General features: G+C 39.7%; 2 protein-coding genes across 5 annotated transcripts in view; one reads left to right on the top strand and one right to left on the bottom strand.

The window, feature by feature from the left end:
• Window positions 1-936: 936 nt before the first annotated feature.
• LOC126267272 (uncharacterized) lies at window positions 937-9,092 on the bottom strand. 3 transcript variants are annotated; one of them, XM_049972340.1, is made up of 3 exons: window positions 8,964-9,074; window positions 8,168-8,358; window positions 937-7,994 (listed from the first exon to the last, which is right to left on the bottom strand). In XM_049972340.1, the coding sequence occupies exon 3, from the start codon at window positions 7,985-7,987 to the stop codon at window positions 6,464-6,466; it is 1,524 nt and encodes a 507-aa protein (XP_049828297.1). In that variant the 5' UTR covers window positions 7,988-7,994; window positions 8,168-8,358; window positions 8,964-9,074; the 3' UTR covers window positions 937-6,463. The 3 variants fall into 3 exon arrangements, with proteins under 3 accessions (XP_049828297.1, XP_049828294.1, XP_049828295.1); XM_049972337.1 differs by having other exon boundaries at window positions 8,443-8,999; XM_049972338.1 differs by having other exon boundaries at window positions 8,168-9,092.
• Window positions 9,093-9,461: 369 nt separating this feature from the next.
• LOC126267501 (uncharacterized) overlaps window positions 9,462-25,460 on the top strand; it is a 43,497-nt gene continuing 27,498 nt past the window's right edge. The window contains exons 1-2 of one of the 2 annotated variants that reach the window (XM_049972796.1): window positions 9,462-9,633; window positions 14,903-15,033. In XM_049972796.1, coding sequence (XP_049828753.1) covers window positions 9,559-9,633; window positions 14,903-15,033 — 206 coding nt within the window. In that variant the 5' untranslated portion in view covers window positions 9,462-9,558. Of the gene's footprint in view, window positions 9,634-9,817; window positions 10,015-14,902; window positions 15,034-25,460 lie in introns of those variants that run through there. The other variant, XM_049972798.1, reaches the window with a different exon arrangement.

The raw sequence follows: 25,460 nt of genomic DNA, 5'->3' as shown, positions 1-25,460 counted from the left end.
AAAATCACAAACTGAGTGAACACTGTGGATCACCCACATACCCACACTTCTTCATTATAGTATTTGTGTACTTGATGACAACTGAATTGTTTGGCTGCTTCAGTCAGATAAGTCATTAATACTTGTGGTCTCATATTCTGCCCTAAACGTTACATGCCACTTTAGCAGGTAATGCTGTATACAACCCCATTTCAAGGAACGTTTTTAGAAGTCCAGAAAACAAACACACATCAACAGATGTATTTGATACCAGGTAATGAACAGAAGAACAAACAAGAGTGAATTGTCAACAATACCCCATGGCCTGGTTGAATCTAAACATCGGACAGATCCAAGACCATAAACAAAAGCAATTGAAAGAGACACTATGTAACTCAGTGAAGGTCAGTGCATAAAAGTGGACTCGTCAATCTAATTGATTATCCGAAAATATATCTTCTGCAAGTCATAGCAGCAATCACATTAATTATGGCTATTATAAACGGTGATGTTTTCCTCCTTCCCTGTTATCTCTTTCTTCATTCTTGTGGCAACTACGTTATGAACTCAGTCATGTTAGTTCAGCTGAAAAATTAGAAGCATAGAAAACTTTTGCCCTCCACGGTTCTATGAATGTATAGCCTCTGTTTCGTGAGTTCAATATTTTTATTCAGTTACATAATATTATTATTTGAGGGATCAGGCAAGAACCAGTCTACTGGAATCCTAAATGGATATGAAATATCTGCTTCAGTATAATGCCCATGTTGATTCATACCCGGTTATTGGTTGTCATCCTAACCTTGCTTCAGCACTTAGCATCTGAATCTGTTACTTAACTAACTGTGACTATCATACAAGTACTTGTGCTGAAAGATTTCACAGCACTAGTATTTTATAAAATTATTTGTATGATATTATAAGCTTTCATATAATTATAATAATGCTTGTAGGAAATGCTATGTAAAGAGTAGCCCTCTTGAACAACTTTTTATTCCAAACGGTACTGATACTCAAAATATACAGTCCACTGGTTACATCAATATTTTAAAGTGCAGAATGATCTTCAAATTGCTTGCAGCACATTACATTTTAATATATTATCACAAAGGTGTAAATTTGAACATTAAGAGATAGGCAGTTACCTAGTAACTGGATATCAAGAACTATATTTACAATGATCTTGAATTTTTCATGTATGAAAGACTTAAGGAACTGTTGATAGTTTTACTAAATAGGCTACCAAATAAAACAGACTTTTTTTCAATTGCAAGTCCTACTCACATGTGCATAAGAATTCAAATCAAAATCTACCTTTTTGCCAAAAGAGAAATGACTCAGGGAGGTTTTTTACTGTTGCATAGGAAATATTTTTTTTCTAAAAAGAGTTTTTTAAAAAAAGTAAGAAAGTGCCTTTATCTATATTTCCTTCATGGAACCCCAGTGACATACTTGGGAAGGCCTGACTCAGCAACATGGAGCAATGTTTAAGGCACTGAACACACATTCGGAAGGAACTGGGTTCAAATCCCCTTCCATTCATCCAGATTTAGACACTGTTAAATTAATGAAGTGAATGGCTGAGTGCATTATGAAACAATGCGGCTCATTTCTGTGTCTTTGTTAACCCTAGGTCTGTGCTCCATCTCTGATGAACTTACAATCAACATGATTATCTATAAATATGGAAATGCATCAATCACATGTGACACTATTTATCACATCTAGATTATTGAAATGTGTCATTGGCATGGTGAAATCTGTGGAAAACAACAATTTCTGAAATGCCAATAAGCGTTTTACTTTTTACACTGCAATTGATTCCCAATACATCTCTGTAACAGACATTAATCTATTCTGTTGAACAAGGGGTCATAGGTCTTTGAAAAAAACCATTGATCATAACTGTGAGAGAAGCTCCATGTAAATTTTGGTTGCCATTGTAGTAAAAATTCTCTTTGCTCCATTGGACAAGGATGGCTATCAGAGTGGGTTCATGGAGAAATTAAGAGATAATTTCAGTTCCTCATTCATAACAGACAGTAGCCAGAGGTTTATATCTAATGAAACTAACGTTAATGCAGTACAACATCCTAATAAAACAAATATCTTCATTTGTAATGGAATATTTTGTCCACAGATAATACAGCAAGCAATGAGTACATTACTTCAAAGCTGGTTTCTTATTATGTACATAATGACCCATCCTTCTCCTACATAATATAATATATAACAATTTGATTACCTTAATCTGTAGCTCAAATTAATTTGGAGTATTTCACAATGAAGGTATAAGAACGACAGCAAAAGCACTCCCTATACAAAAGATAACACATCTGTCTGTGAATCATGGCAATCAGCCTGTGCACTACAGAAAAAAACATGTCTCAGATTCATGCCATCTCAACATCTTGCAGTTAGCTATGGCATAGATGCAAATGTGAGTAGGAAAACACCTGCAAAATATGGTAAAGAGGAACTCACTGTATGTACATGAATTCCAGGACAAAAAACACATAGTCAGCTGTACCTATAACATTCTTCCTGATAATACCACACTGCAAATAAGCTTATGTTACATGATTATAAAATAATCTTATGTTACATATTATGAAAATATTTTGTAGTGTTAAAACATCGGTATCTGAAGTTTAAGTGTGCGTACATATTAAATTACATAAGTTCAGGTACATAAATTTTACCTTATTAAGAATACTCCTTTGATTTTTACAAGAGATATTTAGCTGACATAAAGCTACAAGAAGTTATAATCTATGTACAGATGAAGAGACACTGTCTAAGATGTTAACCCTGGAGAAATCTTAACAGGATGAAAAACAAATATTTATTCTACTGGTAATATTGAGAATATCTGTAAGAACTTCATTGAATAAATACAGTTCGATCACAACAAGAAAAAGTTCAGTAAGACATTTTCAAAATTTATGATAAGAAATTCAACAGAAGTAAGTGGTTTCCAAATTGAAAAATCTCTGTCACCATCCAAGTAATTTAATTAACACTTGATACCTATCATTGTAGATTGTTTGCATGCACAGTAAGTACTAAAAGGTGTACTAAGCAAATTTATTTTAAAAGAATGTGATATTACATTTTCATAAAACTGTGATTGTAGCACAAAACAAAAGGATTTAATTTCTTGGCATAAAATAAACAGTCATTGATAACCATCTCTTCAGTGTAGGAAGCTTGATTAGAACTATCAAACTGCTTGTCATCAACATTTGATAAATTATTGCACGGAGTATGGAATTATTACATCTGTATTTTACCAGAAATATGTAACACGGTAGCATATTGCAGTAAATATGGAGAACAAACTGACAAACACATCAATCATATAAAAGTTAATTTGAAGGAACAGGTTCCACATGATCCATTCTGAAAGACACTTCAATTACATAAGTTACACACACACACACACACACACACACACACACACACACACACACACACACACACACAGTACTATCCTCTCAGGTTGGAGGAGCTGAAGGGAAGAGGGAGAGGAAGAGGGGGTGGGTGAGGGAGTGGGAGGATGGATGGATAGATAGGTAGAGTGGAGGGAGGGAGGGAGAAGAGGGGGTGAGATGCTAGTTTTTTCTTTACAAGAAAAATGGATCCTTTTCATACTCTAAAACACACAAATCCTAATTATATTCTCTTCTGCCTTCCCGAACATTCAAAACATTTTGTTTCAAAGTACGCTTAATGTGACTGATAACAGCCATAACCTTTTTCCTTTACAATGTCTGCAAAACAATGTGCTCCTCCTCCTAGTCTATCTTATGTGAATCAAGAACTCATAAAAAGTTACACATAATAAAATTTCCTAACACATACCATGGCAATTCATTGCAAAAAGTTGTCCACAACTCTTGGAATAAATCACACAAGGAAATTACTGCAGCAAATAAAGATGCTTTTTTTCAAAAGTACAGTCATATCTATCACATTTGTCCAGTTTCAGGGCATACTCTACCATGAATTGTTTCTGCAGGTTCTACACAATATAATTTAACACTAACCCTAAACAAACAAGCATCATAGTTCCTATTTGAAATGCAAAGAAAGGTATACAACAATCACAGTCTCATTTCCGTTAACTCTTGGTTTTCATCAAGCATTAAGAAATGCTTTACTAAAAAGGAAAATTAAGGGGAAGAGGAGAGAGCAAAACCCCCTGAAAGCCTCTGACATGAGTAAAATAGAAACATAAGGAGAGAAAGAAGACCATCTAATGATAGTGAAAATGTACAGGAAGACATCTGGAAGAAGATGGGACAGCATGCTCCAAATACAATACAGTAAATATCAAGAAAGCACTATTGCTTATTCCACCTGAAAGTGGTTGTACTGTCCAAAACTGAATGCCAGAACATAATGGGCCTAAATAATCATATAAATGGTGACTTCTCAAGTAATTCACAAGAAAAACGAAGGAAGAATGCCATATTGAAATGTCACAGATATAAGTATTGAGTGATTTAAAACAATGGATCAATACAGAATTTAAAGGAAAGAGAGGAGGAGGTACTAGAAGTGATGACTGGTTTTACAACAGTTTAGGTATCAAAGGTACAATTACTGAAATAGTTTGGATCTCTTAACACTCAGCGAAGTTGCGTGTAGAATTTGGTTAGCAACTAAATTAGTGAGTCTTTTAGTACTATTCAGTGCTATTCGCACAATGGATAGTCAACAAGTCTGGCAAGAGAGATCTGTGGGGTCATCACTGATCAAAATTCTCAGTTAGTTCTGAGCATATAATAGAGAAAAGGTTACAAATGAGGTTAAGAATTATGTCCTTTCAGCGAATTAGGTTATCATATAGCTGCACCTACATTTCTTTTTTTAATCAGTTGTTAATGTTTCTGACTAGCTTTAATTTTTTATTAAAAACACTTAGTTTCACTAATTAAAACAAAATGTTATAATAGATTGTTGGTACATAAACGGCCAACACCTTTCAACAGTTTGTTGAAACAAACATGTTTAAATATAATTTGTGCTTGCATGACTACTTTTTCGTTTATAAGTTACTGTACAACAGTATGAAATATAGTTCCCTCTGTGGTAAATTACACCATAATGTGTTCCTTGATTAGAATAGCACCCATAAATCTTCAATTACATGCATCAAAATATAATAATAATAATAATAATAATAATAATAATACAATAATCTCAGGAATGTAGAAAACATCAATCACAAAAAGAAATGACCTTGGGAGAACACACTTTGGAATGGAATGGGTGCATGGAATGGAAAAAATGAAAGAAAAATGAAGATACAAATGTTGTAGGAAATTTCTTGTACAATTTAAATACTTTAGGATAAAAGGAGACCACTCACCAAGAAAGGATAACTCTGAAAGCTAGCAAGTTTTCCACCTTTTGTGTGTGTGTGCCTATAGACAACTCAACACTTCCGCTTCTTGGTGAGTGTCTTCTTTAACACTGAAGTATTTACATAAATTAGGATACTATTGTTACAATTGTGAGAATAAACCAGGAAAAAAACACCACTTCATCAAAAGGAAAATACAGCATAATGAGAGAAAACTAAAGGTATGGCAGTTAATGTTAATCAAATACAAGCTAATCACAAAATCTATCACTACCTCTTCATTATGTTATTAGTATTTTGTGGCACTTTACAGATCCTTCTAAGAAATCCAAATTTTCAAATGGACATCTTAATATTCAGATGGATTTAAAAATGGCCTCCATGTAACAAGAGGTGAAAATATCCTGATTTAACAATATCTGTTTTCGCTGTCATTCTGTTATGCATACTGGTACCTTAACATTTTGAGTCAGTTTTTTATAATTTTACAATATGACTGATTCACAATAAATGAACACCGGCAAAAAATTGAACAAAGATACCATTACATCAAAAATGGCTGTAACATCAAACTATTATTTCAGCCGACAGTTGTATACGTAATTACAGTGGAAACGTGATTTAATACGGTTCTGTCACAGTAATTGTAGCTCAGGGCTTTTAGGTACTATACATGATTAATTTCTCCCAGAAACATAACTCCAGTCTCCCGGGCAGGGGAAATGTACTTCTCTTTTAATTGCATGTCTGAGTTGAATATGCACTCAGACGAAATATCCAGACATACCGTAGATGATCAACAAATGGTACACCATCAAAGCCATTGTAATAAGAATGGTGCTTTAAATTGGCTAAACCATGAACGGTTGTAAATTTCCAACAAAAATGTGTTGAGCAAATGGTTTAGTTTTGACATTACAATGACATTTTCTCGAAACAAAATTATATTAGTGTATGTGAGGTAGCAATAAGAAACTTCTTTGTATCAATAGTAGTAGAACTTTTATGTATCATGTAGGTATAATGTAGAGATTTTTTGTTGAAAAAACAATGTTTTTTTTCCCAATAAGAATGTTAAAAACAGCATGAAAGTTAACACTACACCTGTACAAATCACTCTAGTTTAAATGGACAAACTTTTAGATCTAAATTTAATCTTTTGATGTCTTCATTCAGTTCTTTCAGTTCTGCAGATCCATCAGTGCCATATTTTGAAAACGCTAATTCTCTTATGCTTAAGCAGTTCTTAGCAAGATACACAACTGTACACATTTTTATATCACAGCCTAACAGTAAATAAAATTTTTTCAGGTGATGAAGAGGATTATATTTTAGAACATGGAAAAGAATAGGCTCTATTGGATCAAAATGGTTTCTCTTAAAGATGGACAGCTTTTCTATGTGTTTGGCATTAATCAGAAGTAGAGGAATGATGTCTTTCAGTATCCAGTCAGTACCTTCAATTTTAAGACATTCTAAATTACTGAAAAGCACTTGACTGCATGGTGTAAAACTGCTTGGCATCTCACACACTCTGCCTAAATATTTCCATGTATCTTTCTCTCTGAGTGAAAGGCTTTTTAAATTTGGGCAAGTCTCTCCAATTATGCGTACATGCTTAGGGTGTAAAATATTTCCTGATCGCAACCTTAGGCTATGTAGAGTTTTTCCTTTTTCTATCAAGAATTGAACCATCTCATCACAAAATGGGAACTGGTCTAATTCAAGCACAACTAATTGAAGACTACTGTTTGTTAAAGTATTTAGAATCTCAGGAGCAATAATGTCACTTTGCACCCCCAAGCACAAATGATGCAAGTTAAGACACAACCTTGCAATAGCTTGAGTGTGTTTAACATCAGCAATGTAGTCACTGATACAGGTAAGAGGTAGATAGTCAATGTCATCCATTTCTTCACCAAGAACAATACCCATGTAATTGTACGAAATGGATTGCAACTGAGGAAGAGACTTCACGAGGCCTCTTATACCAGCAGGTGTCATCATTTTGCCACCAACATGACTACGGATTATCTTGTTCATAGTGATGTATTTCAGAAGTTTACAGTTTTTCAAATGATGTAAACCATCATCTGACACAAAGAATTTTAGTTTCAATGCATTAAATGGATAAGAATTTATTTTCCCTTTGTCTGGTTCCAACCTTGACACAATATTGATTTGTTCCAATTTCAAGCAAGTTCTGCCCACAACTTCTAATATCTCATCTGTACACGCTAAATGCATGTCCAGGACCACAATGTTCTGTAGTTTGCTTAACTGTGTTACCCAGAATGAGTCACCCGTTCCAATTTTTTTCTCATCAGACGTCTCACTTATGAAGAATTTCCTCATATTTTTGTGTATGTATATGGAGAGACTTATTCGTGGATCATAATTCTGTCGGCTGTGCGCTGAAAACCTTCTGCGGTCGCATATGTCATCCAGTAAAATGCCAGGAATGTTTAGCAGTAAGTAACTCTGCAGCTCCTGGGCAGCAATTCTGCAAAATTCGTCATCATAATTTCCATATCTGTCATGAATATTCTGACAAGAATTTGCTATTAACAATTCTGCTTCCTCCAAGCACAGTTTATACAACGTTTGAGGTATTTTACGACGTGGCATCGTTGACATACAACTCCTGCAAAAAAAATGATTTTGAGTTAAAGCTTCCTGTGTACAAAATACAAATTTATCTAGTTTTATGAATAATAATTATAACTGCATATTCTAATTTTGTAAACAACAGCACATAATAATTACGTTGTTAGGACAAATGATTTATGAGCTATGGTACACTGGGAAAAATCTCACCTGACTGATCGTCAGTCTAAAGGCTGGTACTCAATAAAAAAAACAACAAACGAGGAATATGTGCATAACTATTTAGCACATCACATCTTGGACATTTTAAACTATTTATATAAATTTTAATGTGTTATCTGCCTTTCCAGGAGACAACTTACATATCTCTACACCCTTCATAGTTGCATGAGGCCAGGTTCCTGCAACAAAACAGTATACTGGGGCAAAACACAGCAAAACGGGTAGGCATGAGAATCCGATGATGATTAGTTAAGTATATTTACTGCTACATGGCTTTGTTATATAGCTACGAAGGTTGCAGCGTTTGCCGCTCAACTGCAACGTTAACTTTTATTCCTTTGAAGACTGTCGCATTACTGTCATTGAGTTGTTTGATAGAGTGTACGGTTAACACCAGATAATTTCATAATATGGAAGTCACCGAGTTGTTGCCACAAACTTGCTGGCATTCACTAGAATACAGAAGCCAGTACTTCGTGACGGAAGATACCACATTACTTCACAATATTGAAGAATAAAGGAAAGCCATATTTCATTCATCATTTCAACGCTCTATTTATTTTTAGTCACAAATCAAAATAGTCATCTGCAATATGGGAAATTGATTTATTAGGGGTCTCTAAAGAAGGGGCACTTCTTCAGTAATATGTTTTATTTGGGCGTATCCGAACACTGCAGACACAATTCGGACTTTTTATTTAATATTTTGCCAGTCCGCGAATAGTAATCCAAAGCGGCTTAGAATAAAGCCACACATATCAACATCCACCCTCCAACAACTTACAGCGGAATCACGATACACAATTTGTTTTTGTTTTGATGTGAGACATAAATATATCTGAACAAAGATACTGTAAATTATCTGTATATGTATAACATCTGTGAACCACACACTCGTCCACATGTAGTACTACCAACACTATCCCCATACTTAAACAAAACACGGAGACTACATCTCTTTGTTTATAAACCGTTAAATAGTAATATTTTATCCATAACAGCATGAGAATACTGCGGCTGTTTCCCTAAATACCACAGACTAATTTCAGAGTGGAATAAATCACTTATTCAGAAAGTGCTGTTACTTGCAGCTTGTTTGTCTTGGGTGATCCATCAGTGGTGTAATGGACGAATGATACTAATTATTGATTATACTACAAAATCACTTGTTGGAAATAATAGAACGAGGGAATAAATTTTCAACTGTTTTCCCATGCCGCACTGAAAATGGGGTAGTGAATTTCGACCATAGAAGGTCGAAGATACTCGTAAATCGCAATTACGCAATATATATGTAATCTGTGATTATGGCGGGAGATTGTGAGATTGAAATGGACAAGTGGTAAAATGAGGGATTGAAGAATGTTGTGGAAAAGCCAATGAAACCCAAAGACATTGATACATTACTGTTGCTTGGGTCACTTGATGTAAATCATTCCATTTTTCTTTATCAGGTTCGGTTTACAAATTTTATATCAGGTTATTTAAGTCTCCAATTACATATAGAAGGAAACTTCCACGACATGCTCTTCTCTTTTCACGTAAAATAAGATGCTGTGTGTCAGTTGACCTGTTTGTGCGCGAAGACGGACAGCGTTTATTTTGTAGTGCAATGTAGTAATTTATTTACTTTTCAGTGCTTCACTGTATTTCGGCTTACTGCAAGAAAAATTCCCATCATGTATATTGACATAAATAAATACGCAAGCGATTAAGGAAGAGAGGATAGGTACTTGGTCGTGCCCGTGGTGAAGGAACGATCGTGACATTGGAAAAGCAAAATTAGGACGACTGGACACGAGTATGATCTTACAGTGTCTTACCAAATTAGCTTGGTAAATGTAGATCCAAATGAGCTCTTGTTCTCTGATCATCTGTCATAGCTATTTGTGGCTTATTCATTGGTATTTCATCATAGTGTGTATAACTGACTGCTAGATGAACACACTTGACACAGCAATGATACCCAGTTGTGTTTTTAAGGATTTCCTGAACTTCACCACTAGTTTTGAATTACTGTTCTTATGGCCTTTCCTGGAAAATGAAAATTATTTTGTGTTGTGCAGTTGGTCACCAGAAAGCATTGTCATATCTAAGAGTAGTAGAATGTATGCAGGAATAGTACGCCACGACAAGGCACTGCCTCACTATTGGACCCTAAAGAAGAACATGCTGATGACTTTTTAATTGCAAGCATCTTTATGTGTTTATTCCATATCAGTTGCCAATCAATACTCAACTTTAAAAGTTTTTATTTGCGACACAGTTTATAAATTTTTCATTTGTTTAACGTGTAGTAATGTACTGTAATTGAGACTCAGTGTATGCAGGTATAGGCAGAAGTTTTCTTTGAAGAAAATTAATCCATGAAATAATTCACATTGTGTGGATTTTGTCATCCAAAATATTGAAAATTTAACAGCTTGAAATTAATTTCTCACACAGTAATTGATAATGAATTTCCTTTTACCTGAATTATATTTATTTTTTAGCCTTAGCTAATTATTATTTCTGTATATGTGGCTTGTATAGTACAGAACTTCCTAAAATTAAGTAACCTGTTTCAATTATTGTACAAAAACGTATATTTTGTAAATAGTCTTCTGGTTTTATTTTGAAACATCAAGGAAATATTAACCTGCTAGCAGCAGATAAACAGCAGTTACTTAGTGTAACTGGGGAAACAACAGAATTTTTTCAAAGTAGCAGCTTTCATTCAAATTTACATGACGAAATTTATCTGGCAAATATACGAATCTCACTAGACAGTATACTTATATTTTATTTTTGATTAAATATTCCAGTTAAGTTTCTGCAATTTCCTTGTCCTTTTTAAATGTATGCCTTGACTTGTTGCACATCCCTGTAGGTTCAGCTCTTTGATGGGGTCTACAGAACATGACGAATCGTTGATGAGTTGACATAGTCACAACGAAAATCCACCATTATCCAGAAAATGTTTTATTATGTATTTATTCCAATTACAGATGATAATATTTTACACCACAGAATTAGGCCTAATTTCATTGTGTGAGACTACCTTCAGATTAAATACAAGCAATTTTCTGATCACGAGGAGTCAGCATATGAAAATATGATAAAGTCAATGTTATTAACCTAACAACCTTTGTCATTTGTATATGTAGAGAAGTAGGTAACAGATAGGCCACTCTAACAGACATGTTGACACTTAACAGCATCTTACCACTTCAAAGATATATTGACTCAACATATTTGTTAGTATAGCGTGCACTAGACGTATCTATATTGGTGTATAAAAACGACCAAGTTTGTTTAGCATATTATTTACTCATGTTGGCTCGATGTGGTTGCAAAACTAATCATACTCAGTCTGAAGGTGGTCATCATAGAAGTAAGTTAATTACCTGGTGTAAAATATTGTGGCCCATAGCTGGAATAAATATAATAAAAAAAAGGATCATTAAATAAATGAATGAATGTGACAGAACTGTTTCCCCTATTTAAGCTGAAGTTTGTGTTACTTTTTCTTCATGTACAATGTTAATTTATTAGCCTACATGCTGACCTGTTGTAAACACGAACCAGTGTTCTATTTGTCTTTTCAAGCGAAAGTTCTGGTTTTTCATCAGTGGGTGTAATGTTGCTGTTAAAAGCAAAGAGAATTTTTCTTCCTTGACATATGTTACCTAGAAAATTACTTATATATATACTAGGAACTGCATTGGTCTGATAATTGATTCATTACAAGTTCAACTATGTAGGAAGAGAGAGATTGATATGCTAGTTACTGTAAAGAACACACACACACACACACACACACACACACACACACACACACACACACACACACACACACACACACACACGCACGCACGCGATTGACAACTCCAGAATCTTGGATGGGAATGCAACTATCAGGCAGGATGCAAGGGGCAGTCGGCGGCGGAGGGGGGGAAGGATAATAGTGTGTGGGTGGGGAGTGAGACCAACACCCTCTGGTGGAATGTGCAGGGACTAGAATGCAAATAGGTGCAGCATAAGGAGAGTGTGGGGCAGGGAGGTGGGGGAAAAAGGAGAGGAGCAGGGAAAGAAAGGTGTGTGTATGGCAGAAGTGGGAGACAAAAAAGCAGAGGAGATGATAGAGGGGGTTGAATCTGTTGGGTGGAGGATGTAGGTACAGTGTGTTTCCAGAGGTTGAGGCCAGTATAAGTACAGGAGCAGAGAGTGTGCAGTTCAGAAAAGCTGGTGGTGGAGGGAAGGTTCCATCTGTCTCAGGCAGTGAAGCAGCCATTGAAATCAAGTATGTTATGTTGAGCTGGATGTTGTGCCTCAGGGTGGTCTACTTTGCTAGTGGCCACATCCTGCTGGACAGCTGGTAGGTAGTCATACTAAAATAAAAGGCTGTGCAATGATTGCAGCAGAGCTGGCAGATGACATGGCTGCTTTCACAGGTGGCTCACCCCCTGATGGGGGTTGAGATTGGGAGTGGCATGGGGATGGGCTATGCTGTTGGTCGACAGAACACTACTTTAGGAGGGGTGGGAAGTATCATGGGTAGGATGCCCCTCATTTCAGGGCATGGTGATAGGCAATCAGAGCACTGTCAAAGTATGTGGTTCAGTTGTTCCATTCTGGGGTAGTACTGGGTGAAAAGGGGACACTCCTTTGTGGCTGGTTCTGTAGAGTGGTGGAAGAGTTGGAAGTGTGAAGGGAAATGGCACAGGAGATCTCTTTGTGAACTAGGTCTGGGTATAATGCCTGTCAGTGAGACCTTTAGTGTACTGAGCAACGGAGTTCTTGTCAATACAGATGGCCATCCCCAGGTGGCCAGGCTATAAGAGAGGGTTTTTTTGGTGTGAAAGGGATGACAACTGTCGAAGTGTAGGTACTATTGGTGGTTGGAGGGTTTAGTGTGAACAGAGTAGTGGATGAAGCCATCAGAGAGGTCATAGGTCAACATCTAAGAAGGTGCGATGTTGGTGTATAGGGAGGTGATGTCAACAGTGACAAGTAGGTATCCAGGAGGTAAAGGAGAGGGGATGGTGGATTGTTGATGAAGGAAGTGATTGGTATTTTTGACATGAGAGTCTGGGGGACGGGCAATTGGTTGGAAGTGTTGTTCAGTGAGAGCCGAAATTCTTTCAATTGGGTTATTGTCGTGTTTGTGGATTTTGGGGAGCATGGAGAATGTGGATGTTCAGGGTGTCATAGGGCTGAGGAGTGAAAAGGATTCAGGAGACAGGTTCTGGGAAGGGCGAAAGGCCTTAAGCAGGGATTGAAGTTTAGTGGATTTCTGGGATGAGATCACTCTGGCAGAGCTTGTAGATTGAGAAGTCAGATATTTGGGGCTGGCCTTCTGCCGGTTAGCCACTGTGATTCATAACAACAGTGCTTGTCTACAACTTAGTGTGTCTTCTTTATAGTAAGTAGCTATCTATCTTTTCCTACATTGTTGATATTCCTACATAGTGTTTCCATTGTTTCACAAAAATTTCAGCACTATCTGAAGTTTGATCTGTATCTATCTTTTCGCTGTATTTTCCATGTGTGACTGGAACAATTCATTAGCTGTTCCTTTATCTATCACTTCTGTCAGTGGAAGACATAGAATGTAATAACAACGAAATGGAAAGAATAGATTGCTGCTCGTCACGTAGTGTGGCAGACAAGACACAATGAAAATTACAATTAGATATTATTCTTCTATCATACATCAGACCTCTCTCTCTCTCACACACACACACACACACACACACACACACACACACACACACACACACACACACACACACAAAGTCCACTGTCATCTCGAAGTGCTAAGAGTTGATTGCAACTGCATCTGCTGTGTGGAGTGATCTTTGTTAGGGTGGGTGAAGAAGAGGCGTAGTGTGGGGAGGGGAGTAACAGCAGGCAGAGGTGGGGGGGGGGGAGATGTTAGTGCTGCCTGTGGGAGCATGCACACATACTATGCAGGTGCACTTGCGGGATATAAGGTGTGTGATTATGGGAATGAAGGCTGTGTTGCAGGGAGAATTCCCATCTGCTCTATTCAGAAGACCCAGTGTATTTGATATAAGAAAATATAATTTACAAAGGGACATTACACGTCCAGGCAGCTACCCAACTGTGGATATTTCCCATAATTGCTTACTCAACAGTATTTGTATGACTTGACTTCTTTGCATATTTTTCAGTCTTGCTAGTAAAAATTTTGTGGTTGAGTAGTTTTAAATTAGTGACCTCCGCTTCAAAGATACATGCCACCATGGAAGTGTAGGAAACTGAAAGCTGTTAACACTGTAAGTAAATTTTCTGACAATTGTTTCACCAACCATATGTCAATGTTTTGTATTGCTTATAAAGTAAGAACATGATTGAGAAGCAGTACACTACCTATAAAATATGAACTTCACATAGTTTTAATCTTCATCCATTATTCACTTCCACAGTTTGCTGACACTATTTTGGCCAAATTAGGGTTGTGATAAACATTTATTTCTCACATCTTGTCAGACTTGTGAAATACTTGAATAATTGGCTGTTACTATGTTAAATTGGGCGTGTGTGTGCGTTGTCTTTTTTTTCCCCCTTCAAATCCTTGACAGAAACTTTTCATAAACAGACTTTCAGTTTGTCGTTCGTAACTACTTTTAGTTTTTTGTGGAGCTGAAATTGGATTACAAAAGTAGCTTGCATCTCTTTAAAATATGAGAGTAGTAACTATATATATTTTTGTTTCAGTTTGCAGTTCACTGGGCACAGCAAGGGAAGAAAGTTCTTCATATCTCGGTGAGACGGTATTCTCGAATTCCACCACAGATTCATGGCCTGTGCAGTCCAGGAACTGAAGTTTTTAGCTTAATTAGATTTGTGTAAGTTAAAGAGCAAATATTGTTTCTGTAGTTGTTGTGGTCGTCAGTTTGAAGCCTGGTTTGATGCAGTTCTCCATGTTACTCTATCGTGTGCAAGCCTCTCCATCTCCGAGTAACTACTGCAACCTGCATCCTTCTCACTCTGCTTCCTGTATTCATATGTTGGTCTCCCTCTATGATTCCCCCCCCCCCCCCCCCCCCACACACACACACACACTTCCCTCCAGTACTAAATTGATAATCTCACAATGTCCTACCAAGTGATTCCTTCTTCTAGTCAGGTTGCCCCATAAATTTCTTTTCCCTCGGTTCATTCAGTACCTCCTCATTAGTTACATGATATACCCATCTAATCTTCAGTATTATTCTGTAGCACCAAATTTCAAAAGCTTCTATTCTCTTCTTGTCGAAACTGTTTTATCATCCATGTTTCACTTCCATATGTGGCTACACTCTGTACAAATTCTTTTAAAAAGGTCTTCCTGACACTTTAAACTATACCTGATTTTTGACAAATTTCTCTCCTTCTTAAACAGCTTTCTTACCACTACTAATTCACATTTTACGTCCTCTCTACTTCAGCCACCATCAGTTATTTTGCTGCCCCAAACAGCAAAACTCATCTACTACTTTAAGTGTCTCATTTCCTAATCTAATTCCCTCAGCATCACCTGATTTGATTCAACTGCATTCCATTATCCTTGTTTTGCTTTTGTTGATGTTCATCTTATCTCATCCTTTCACAATTCCTGTCAATTCTGCTCAGCTGGTGTTCAAGGCCTTTGCTGTCTCTGAGAGAATTACAATGTCATCGGCAAACCTCATAGTTTTTATTTCTTCTTCCTGGATTTTAGTTCCTACTTCAATTTTTTTTTCCTTTTTTTTCCCCTGCTTGCTCAAGACACAGATTGCATAACATCAGGGACAGGCTACAACCCTGTCTCATTCTGTTCTCGAACACTGCTTTCCTTTCATGCCCCTCGACTCTTATAACAGCTATCTGGTTTCTGTACAAATTGTAAATTGCCTTTTGCTCCCTGTATTTTACACCTGCCACCTTTAGAATTTGAAAGAGAATATTCCAGTCAACATAGTCAAAAGCTTTCTCTACAAATGCTGTAAACATAGTACCAGTTTTTCTGTCCTTTTGTTTAGAATTCATGTTAGTGTTTTGAAACCAATAGTTTGGTCATTTTGACATATGCCTGCACCTGCTTTCTTTGGAATTGGAATTATTATATTCTTATTGAAATCTGAGGGCATATTGCCCGTCTTATATATCTTGAAGAGTTTTGTCATGGCTGGCTCTCCAAAGGCTCTCAATAGTCCAAACGGAACTTTGTCTACACCCAGGGCCACGTTTCGACTTAGCTTTTCCAGTGCCCTGTCAGATTCTTCGCACAGTATCGTATCTCACATCTGATCTCCATCTACATCCTCTTCCATTTCCATATTATTGCCCTTTAGTACATCTCCCTTTTGTATACCCTCTGTATACTCCTTCCGCCTTCCTGTTTTTACCTTCTTTGTTTAGGACTGGTTTTCCTACTGAGCTCTTGAAATACATACAGGTAGCTCTCATTTCTCCAAAGGCCTCTTTAATTTTCCTGTAGGTGGCGTCTATCTTTCCCCTAGTGATTTATGTTTCGAAATCTTCACATTTGTACTCTAGCTGTTTGTATGTAGCCCTTTACACTTCCTGTCAATCTCATTTTGTAGCTGTTTGTATTCCCTTGCTCCCGCTTTATTTACTGCTTTTTTTATCATCTCCTTCCACCAGTTAAATTCTGTATCTTTCGTATTGTCCAATGATTTCTACTAATCCTCACCTTTTTTTACATTCTTGATCCTCTGTGCTGCCTTCAGTATTTCATCTCTCAAAGTTACCGATTCTTATTCCACTGTATTCCTATACCCTGTTCTCGTCAGTCATTCCCTAATGTTCCATCTGAAGCTCTGTACAATGTCAGAAAATACAGATTGCTGCTTATTGTAAAGAAGACAGGTCAAGTTGCAGATAGGCATAATTAAAAAGACACTTACTTAAAGTTTTCGGCCACAGCCTTCATCAGTAATAGGACACACACACACACACACACACACACACACACACACACACACACGCGCACGCACAGGCACACCTCACGCATCTACATCTACATCCATACTCCGCAAGCCACCTGACGGTGTGTGGCGGAGGGTACCCTGAGTACCTCTATCAGTTCTCCCTTCTATTCCAGTCTCGTATTGTACGTGGAAAGAAGGATTGTCGGTATGCTTCTGTGTGGGCTCTAATCTCTCTGATTTTATCCTCATGGTCTCTTCGCGAGATATACGTAGGAGGGAGCAATATACTGCTTGACTCTTCGGTGAAGGTATGTTCTCGAAACTTTAACAAAAGCCCGTACCGGGCTACTGAGCGTCTCTCCTGCAGAGTCTTCCACTGGAGTTTATCTATCATCTCCGTAACGCTTTCACAGTTACTAAATGATCCTGTAACGAAGCACACGCTGCTCTCCGTTGGATCTTCTCTATCTCTTCTATCAACCCTATCTGGTGTGGATCCCACACTGCTGAGCAGTATTCAAGCAGTGGGCGAACAAGCGTACTGTAACCTACTTCCTTTGTTGTCAGATTGCATTTTCTTAGGATTCTTCCAATGACTCTCAGTCTGGCATCTGCTTTACCGACGATCAACTTTATATGATCATTCCATTTTAAATCACTCCTAATGCGTACTCCCAGATAATTTATGGAATTAACTGCTTCCAGTTGCTGACCTGCTATTTTATAGCTAAATGATAAGGGACCTATCTTTCTATGTATTCGCATCACATTACACTTGTCTACATTGAGATTCAATTGCCATTCCGTGCACCATGCGTCAATTCGCTGCAGATCCTCCTGCATTTCAGTACAATTTTCCATTGTTGCAACCTCTCGATACACCACAGCATCATCTGCAAAAAGCCTCAGTGAACTTCCGATGTCATCCACCAGGTCATTTATGTATATTGTGAATAGCAACGGTCCTATGACACTCCTCTGCGGCACACCTGAAATCACTCTTACTTTGGAAGACTTCTCTCCATTGAGAATGACATGCTGCATTCTGTTATCTAGGAACTCCTCAATCCAATCACACAATTGATCTGATAGTCCGTATGCTCTTACTTTGTTCATTAAACGACTGTGGGGAACTGTGTCAAACGCCTTGCGGAAGTCAAGAAACACGGCATCTACCTGTGAACCCATGTCTAAGGCCCTCTGAGTCTCGTGGACGAATAGCGCGAGCTGGGTTTCACACGACCGTCTTTTTCGAAACCTATGCTGATTCCTACAGAGTAGATTTCTAGTCTCCAGAAAAGACATTATACTCGAACATAATACGTGTTCCAAAATTCTACAACTGATCGACGTTAGAGATATAGGTCTATAGTTCTGCACATCTGTTCGACGTCCCTTCGTGAAAACGGGGATGACCTGTGCCCTTTTCCAATCCTTTGGAACGCTTCGCTCTTCTAGAGACCTACGGTACACCGCTGCAAGAAGGGGGGCAAGTTCCTTCGCGTACTCTGTGTACAATCGAACTGGTATCCCATCAGGACCAGCTGCCTTTCCTCTTTTGAGCGATTTTAATTGTTTCTCTATCCCTCTGTCGTCTATTTCGATATCTACCATTTTGTCAACTGTCCGACAATCTAGAGAAGGAAGCACAGTGCAGTCTTCCTCTGTGAAACAGCTTTGGAAGAAGACATTTAGTATTTTGGCCTTTAGTCTGTCATCCTCTGTTTCAGTACCATTTTGGTCACAGAGAGTCTGGACATTTTGTTTTGATCCACCTACCGCTTTGACATAGGACCAAAATTTCTTAGGATTTTCTGCCAAGTCAGTACATAGAACTTTACTTTCGAATTCATTGAAAGCCTCTCGCATAGCCCTCCTCACACTACATTTCGCTTCGCGTAATTTTTGTTTGTCTGCAAGGCTTTGGCTATGTTTATGTTTGCTATGAAGATCCCCTTTGCTTCCGCAGCAGTTGGCTAACTCGGTTGTTGTACCACGGTGGCTCTTTCCCATCTCTTACGATCTTGCTTGGCACATACTCATCTAACGCATATTGTACGATGGTTTTGAACTTTGTCCACTGATCCTCAACACTATCTGTACTTGAGACAAAACTTTTGTGTTGATCCGTCAGGTACTCTGTAATCTGCTTTTTGTCACTTTTGCTAAACAGAAAATTCTTCCTACCTTTTTTAATATTTCTATTTACGGCTGAAATCATCGATGCAGTAACCGCTTTATGATCGCTGATTCCCTGTTCTGCATTAACTGATTCAAATAGTTCGGGTCTATTTGTCACCAGAAGGTCTAATATGTTATCGCCACGAGTCGGTTTAACTGCTCAAGGTAGTTTTCAGATAAAGCACTTAAAAATATTTCACTGGATTCTTTGTCCCTGCCACCCGTTATGAACGTTTGAGTCTCCCAGTCTATATCCGGCAAATTAAAATCTCCACCCAGAACTATAACATGGTGGGGAAATCTACTCGAAATATTTTCCAAATTATTGTTCAGGTGCTGAGCCACAACAGCTGCTGAGCCCGGGGGCCTATAGAGACATCCAATTACCATGTCTGAGCCTGCTTTAACAGCAACTTTCACCCAAATCATTTCACAATTCGAATCTCCGTCAATTTCCTTCGATACTATTGCACTTCTTATCGCTATAAACACGCCTCCCCCTTCACTGTCCAGCCTGTCTCTGCTGTATAAATTCCAATCTGAGTTTAGGATTTCATTACTGTTTATTACTCTTTACATGTGGTTTCAGCCAACTTTCTGTCCCTAGTACTATATGGGCATTGTGACCGTTTATTAATGAGAGCAGTTCTGGGACCTTTCTATAGACGCTCCTGCAGTTTACTATTAGCACATTAATATTGTTATTCTCTGTTGCATTTTGCCTACTCCTGCCTTGCCGCGTCTCAGGAGGCGTCTTGTCGGGCCTAGGGAGGGAATTCTCTAACCTAAAAAAACCCCATGTGCACTCTACACGTACTCCTCTACCCTCGTAGCCGCTTCCGGCGTGTAGTGCACGCCTGACCTATTCAGGGGGACCCTACATTTCTCCACCTGATAGCGGAGGTCGAGAAATTTGCACCCCAGCTCTCCGCAGAATCTTCTGAGCCTCTGGTTTAAGACTTCCACTCGGCTCCAAACAAGAGGACCACGATCGGTTCTGGGAATGATGCTACAAATAGTTAGCTCTGATTCCTCCCCGCGAGCGAGGCTTTCCGCCTTCACCAACTCTGCCAACCGCCTGTACGAACTGAGGATGACCTCTGAACCCAGACGGCAGGAGTCATTGGTGCCGACATGAGCAACAATTTGCAGTCGGGTGCACCCAGTGCTCTCTATCGCCGCCGGTAGGGCCTCCTCCACATCTCGGATGAGACCCCCCGGCAAGCAGACAGAGTGAACACTGGCCTTCTTCCCCGACCTTTCCGCTATTTCCCTAAGGGGCTCAATCACCCGCCTAACTTTGGAGCTCCCAATAACTAATAAACCCCTCCCACCGTGTGCCTGCTCGGACCTTGCTGAAGGAGCAGCCACATGTCCACTCACAGGCAGAGCGGGCGATGCCACACGGCCAGTCTCCACATTGACCCTTCGCCTCGTGCGCCGCGAACGCCGCTGAACCCGCCACTCTCCTTGGGGAGAGGGTGGCCCAACTGAGCCCGGTACCCGCGAAGATGTCTCGACAGCAGGGACAGTGGGTGAAGCATGTAACACCTGGGGTGTACCTTGTGACGCACCAGACTCCCCACTGCCGCTATACTCCGAGGCAGCAGCCTGAAGACGGCTGACCGCAGCCATCAACATGCTCAGCTGTTCGCGAAGAGTGGCCAGCTCCTCCTGTGTCCGTACACAGCAGTCACACATCCTATCCATCCTAAGGAATCAATTTACTGAAGAGACTTAATCAACTTTTAACTAGACTGCTAATTCACTAAAGGCGGCTGATTATTGACTAAATTGTGATTGCTAACCACTTCTTGTAGAAAACAAAGAAAATATCACTACCTGTCTCTGGACTGTATTGAAAACAAACACTAGTACTACTGGCACTAGCACTATGGCTGACTAAAGGGACTCTCTCTGACTGTATTCAAAACAAACACGAAATCTATGGAAGACTATTACTAGCACGCGACAATTAAAGCTTCCTAAAAGCAAAAACACACCGAAGAAGAAGTGACAAGTAAGAAAAATACAGTTAATACTTAAATTAGGGTAGCTCGCTGCACAGCAGACGTGAAGCAGACGGCAGTTAGGGCGACATGACTGCCAACTCTAGCATCTCGGGCCAGAGTGTAACTATCACATGTGATGAAAGCAGCAATCTGGTGGGGGTGGCAAAGGTGAAGGGATAGTAGTGTGTTGGTGGGGAGAGAGACGAACACTGTTAGGAGTTTGTGGGGGCAGGGAGATGGAGAAAAAAAGAGAGTAGCAGGAAGGTGTGTGTGTGTGTGTGTGTGTGTGTGTGTGTGTGTGTGTGTGTGTGTGTGGCAGAGGGTGGGAAGCCATGAGGATGGGAGACAAGAATGGGGAGGAGATGATAGGACAGACAGGGTGGATAATACTGTTGGGTGGAGGATGTAGGTACATTGTGTTACCATAGGTTGAGGCCGGGATAATTACAGCAGCGGGGAATGCTTTTTAAAAATTAACTCACATCTGTGCAGTTCAGAACAGCTGGTGGCGGAGGGTAGGATCCAGATGGCTTGGGTAGTGAAGCAGCCATTGAAATCAAATGTGTTATGCTGAGCTGCATGTTGTGCCACATGATGGTCTACTTTACTCTTGGCCACAGTTTGGTGGTAGCTGTTCATGCTGGTGGACAGCTGATTGGTAGTCATACTAATATAAATAGCTGTGCAATGACTGCAGCAGAGCTGGTAAATGACATGACTGTTTTCACAGATGGCTCGGCCCCTGATGGGGTAGGATAAACCTATGACACGATTTGTGTAGCAAGTGTTGGGTTGGTGAATTGTGCAGGTCTTGCACCTGGGCATTCTACAGGGATATGACCCAAGTGTCAAGGGCTTGGGATTGGGAATGGCATAGGAATGGACTAGGATGTTGGGTAACAGAACACTACTTTAGGAGGGGGTGGGAAGTACTCAGGTAGGATGTCTCTCATTTCAGGGCGTGATGATAGGCAGTCAGAGCCCTGGTGAAGGATGTTGTTCAGCCCTTCCATTCTGGGGTGGTACTTGGTGAAAAGTGGAGACTCCTTTGAGGCTGGTTCTTGAGAGTGGTGGAAGAGTTGGAAGGGTGAAGGGAAATGGCACAGGAGATCTGCGGGATAGTGCCTGTCTGTGAAGGCCATGGTGAGACCCTTAGTGTACTGAGCACTACAGATAGCCATCCCCAGGTGGCCAGGCTATAAGAGAGGGTTTTTTTGGTGTGAAAGGGATGACAACTGTCGAAGTGTAGGTACTGTTAGTGGTTGGAGGGTTTATTGTGAATAGAGGTGCAGATGAAGCCATCAGAGAGGAGGTGGTCAACATCTAGGAAGGTGGCTTGCTGGATTGAGGAGGACCACATGAAGCAGATGGGAGAGGAGCTGTTGAGGTTGTGAAGAAATGAAGCCAGGGTGTTGTTGCCCTGAGTCCAGATCATGAAGACATTATCAATGAACATTAACAGGATTTGGGAGGCTAGAAAGGTCTCCTCTAGATGTCCCAATATTGGTTTGGCATGGGAGGGTGCTGTGCTGTGGATTTGTTTGTGTATTTTCCCTTCAAAGGAAAAGTGTTTGTGGGTTCTTATAAAGTTAGTAAGGTGTATGAAGAAAGAGGTAGTGGCTTTAGTGTCTGAAGGACATTGGGAAAGGTCATTTCAATAGTGGTTAAGACCGTGGGTGTGAGGGATGTTGGTGTATAGGAAGGTGGCGTCAACAGTGACAAGTAGGTATCCAGGAGGTAAATTGGTTGGAGGTGTTGTTCAGTGAGAGCCGAAATTCTTTCAGTACAATAATCATTCACAGCGGAGCATCCACAGTTGTCGTGTTTGTGGATTTTGGGGAGCATGGAGAATGTGGATGTGCAGGGTGTCATAGGGCTGAGGAGTGAAAAGGATTCAGGGTAGAGGTTCTGGGAAGGGCAAAAGGCCTTAAGCAGGGATTGAAGTTTAGTGGATTTCTGGGGTGAGATCACTCTGGCAGAGCTTGTAGATTGAGGAGTCAGATATTTGGGGGAGGCCTTCTGCCAAATAGCCACTGTGATTCATATCAACAGTGCTTGTCTACAGCTTAATGTGTCTTCTTTATAGTAAGTAGCTATCTATATTTTCCTACATTGTTGATATTCCTACCTGGAGTTTCCATTGTTTCACTACAAGTTCAGCACTATCTGAAGTTTGATCTGTATCTATCTTTTCACCCTATTTTCCAGGTGCGACTGGAACAACTCATTAGCTGTTCCTTTATCTAACCCTTCTGTCAGTGGAAGACGTAGAATGTGATAACAATAATATGGAAAGAATAGATTGCTGCTCACCACATAGTGACAGACAAGGCACAATGAAAATTACAATTATATATTATTCATCTATCCTACATCAGACATATGCAACAAAACTCGCACACATTTACTGTGTGTCGAAGTGCAGGTACTGTTGGCGCTTGGTTGGATTAATGTGAACAAAGGTGTGGATGGAGCCATCAGAGAGGAGGTGGTCAACATCTAGAAGGTGGCTTGCTGGATTGAGGAAGGCCACGTGAAGCAGATGGGGGAGGAGCTGTTCAGGTTATGAAGAAATGAAACCAGTTTGTTGTGGCTCAGAGTCCAGATCATGAAGATATCATCAATGAACCTGTACCAGTTTAGGGGTTTAGTGTTAAGGGAAACGAGGAATGTCTCTTCTAGATGGCCCATAAAAAGGTTGGCATTGGAGGGTGCCATACTGTTGCCTGCAACTGTGCCATGAATTTGTTTATATACCTTTACTTCAAATGAGAAATAGTTGTGGGTTAGAATAATGTTAGTAATATGAGGAGTGAGATAGTAGGTTTGGAGTTTGAAGGACATGGGGAACCGTAGTGTTCAGTAGCTGTGAGGCCTTGGGCATGAGGAATGCTGATGTATAGGGATGTGGTGTCAACACCGATGACTAGGAATGCAGGAGGTAATGGGGTGGGGATTGTGAGAAATTGGTGAAGGAAATTGTAGGTGTTTTTGACATGGAAGGCAAGGTTATGGGTAACTGGTTGGAGGTGTTGGTCAATGAGGGCTGAAATTCTTTCAGTGGAACACAATAACCAGCCACTGTGGTGTGTCCGGTATTGTTGGGTTTGTAGATTTTGGGGAGCATGTAGAAGGTGGGTGTGTGGGGTTTCATAGGGGTGAGGAGGGAAATAGATTCAGGTGAGAGATTCTGGGAAGGGCCTAAGACCTTAAGCAGGGATTGGAGTTTGTGTTGGACATGTTGGATACGATCACTCTGGCAGAGTTTATAGGTGTAGTAGTCAGATAATGGCAGAATTCTTCTGCCAGGTAGTCACCGCAATTCATAACAACAGTGGTGGACCCCTTGTTTGCAGATAGGATGACTAGGTGAAGATTTGTTTTGAGATTGTGTATGGCTATTCTTTCCTCTCCTGAAAGGTTGGAGTTCTGAGGAAATGACGTAGCGAAGGTTGTTGAGGCTAAGTTGGAGGTAAGAAATTCCTAGAAGGTGACCAATGGGTGGTTATGTGGGGGGAGGGGGATGGATCACAGTTGAGTGGTGGTATGAACTGGAAGAGGCAGGGTCCAAGTTGAAATTAGGATGGTTTTTGTTGGTGGGATTGGCAGCAAAGAACTGCTTCCATCACAGGAATTGGGAGAAGGAGAGTAGGTCTTTGACTATTTCACCATAATTAGATTTGGGTGTAGGACTAAAGGCGAGGACTTTGAACAGGACTGAAACTTCTGTGGAGCTGAGGGTTTTGGTGGAAAGGTTTACAACAGTGTTCTGGGAATGTTTTGGCTCTGGATTTGGTGGAGAGTTGGTAGGGAGTTTTGGGGGGTGTGGCAAGAAGAAAAGGTTAGCTAGGCAGTGTTTAGCTGCCATGAGAGGTGGGCGAGGAGGAACACCTTGGGCACAAAAGGGGTATACTCCTATCTCACTCATTTGTTACATAGTTTAATTCTTAATTTCTTTGCGTGCTTTTGGTACTTGCATTATTTAATTCATAAATTTCGGGCGTATTATAGTATTTGAGAGTTGTAGCATCACGTTTTAGTACCTGAATAGTGTAAAATCACGTAGTCTCCTTCTGCCCCCGAGCAGTGTGTCAGCAGTGCGCAAGTAGCAGCATTACTGCATTTACTAGGCAATCTTGTATTTTAATAACTGTTTAAATTTTGTGT

The sequence above is a fragment of the Schistocerca gregaria genome, chromosome 4, assembly GCF_023897955.1.
Source record: "Schistocerca gregaria isolate iqSchGreg1 chromosome 4, iqSchGreg1.2, whole genome shotgun sequence".
Taxonomy (NCBI): domain Eukaryota; kingdom Metazoa; phylum Arthropoda; class Insecta; order Orthoptera; family Acrididae; genus Schistocerca; species Schistocerca gregaria.
The sequence above is the reverse complement of the archived record's forward strand: the minus strand, read 5'-3'. Positions and strand labels throughout refer to the sequence as shown.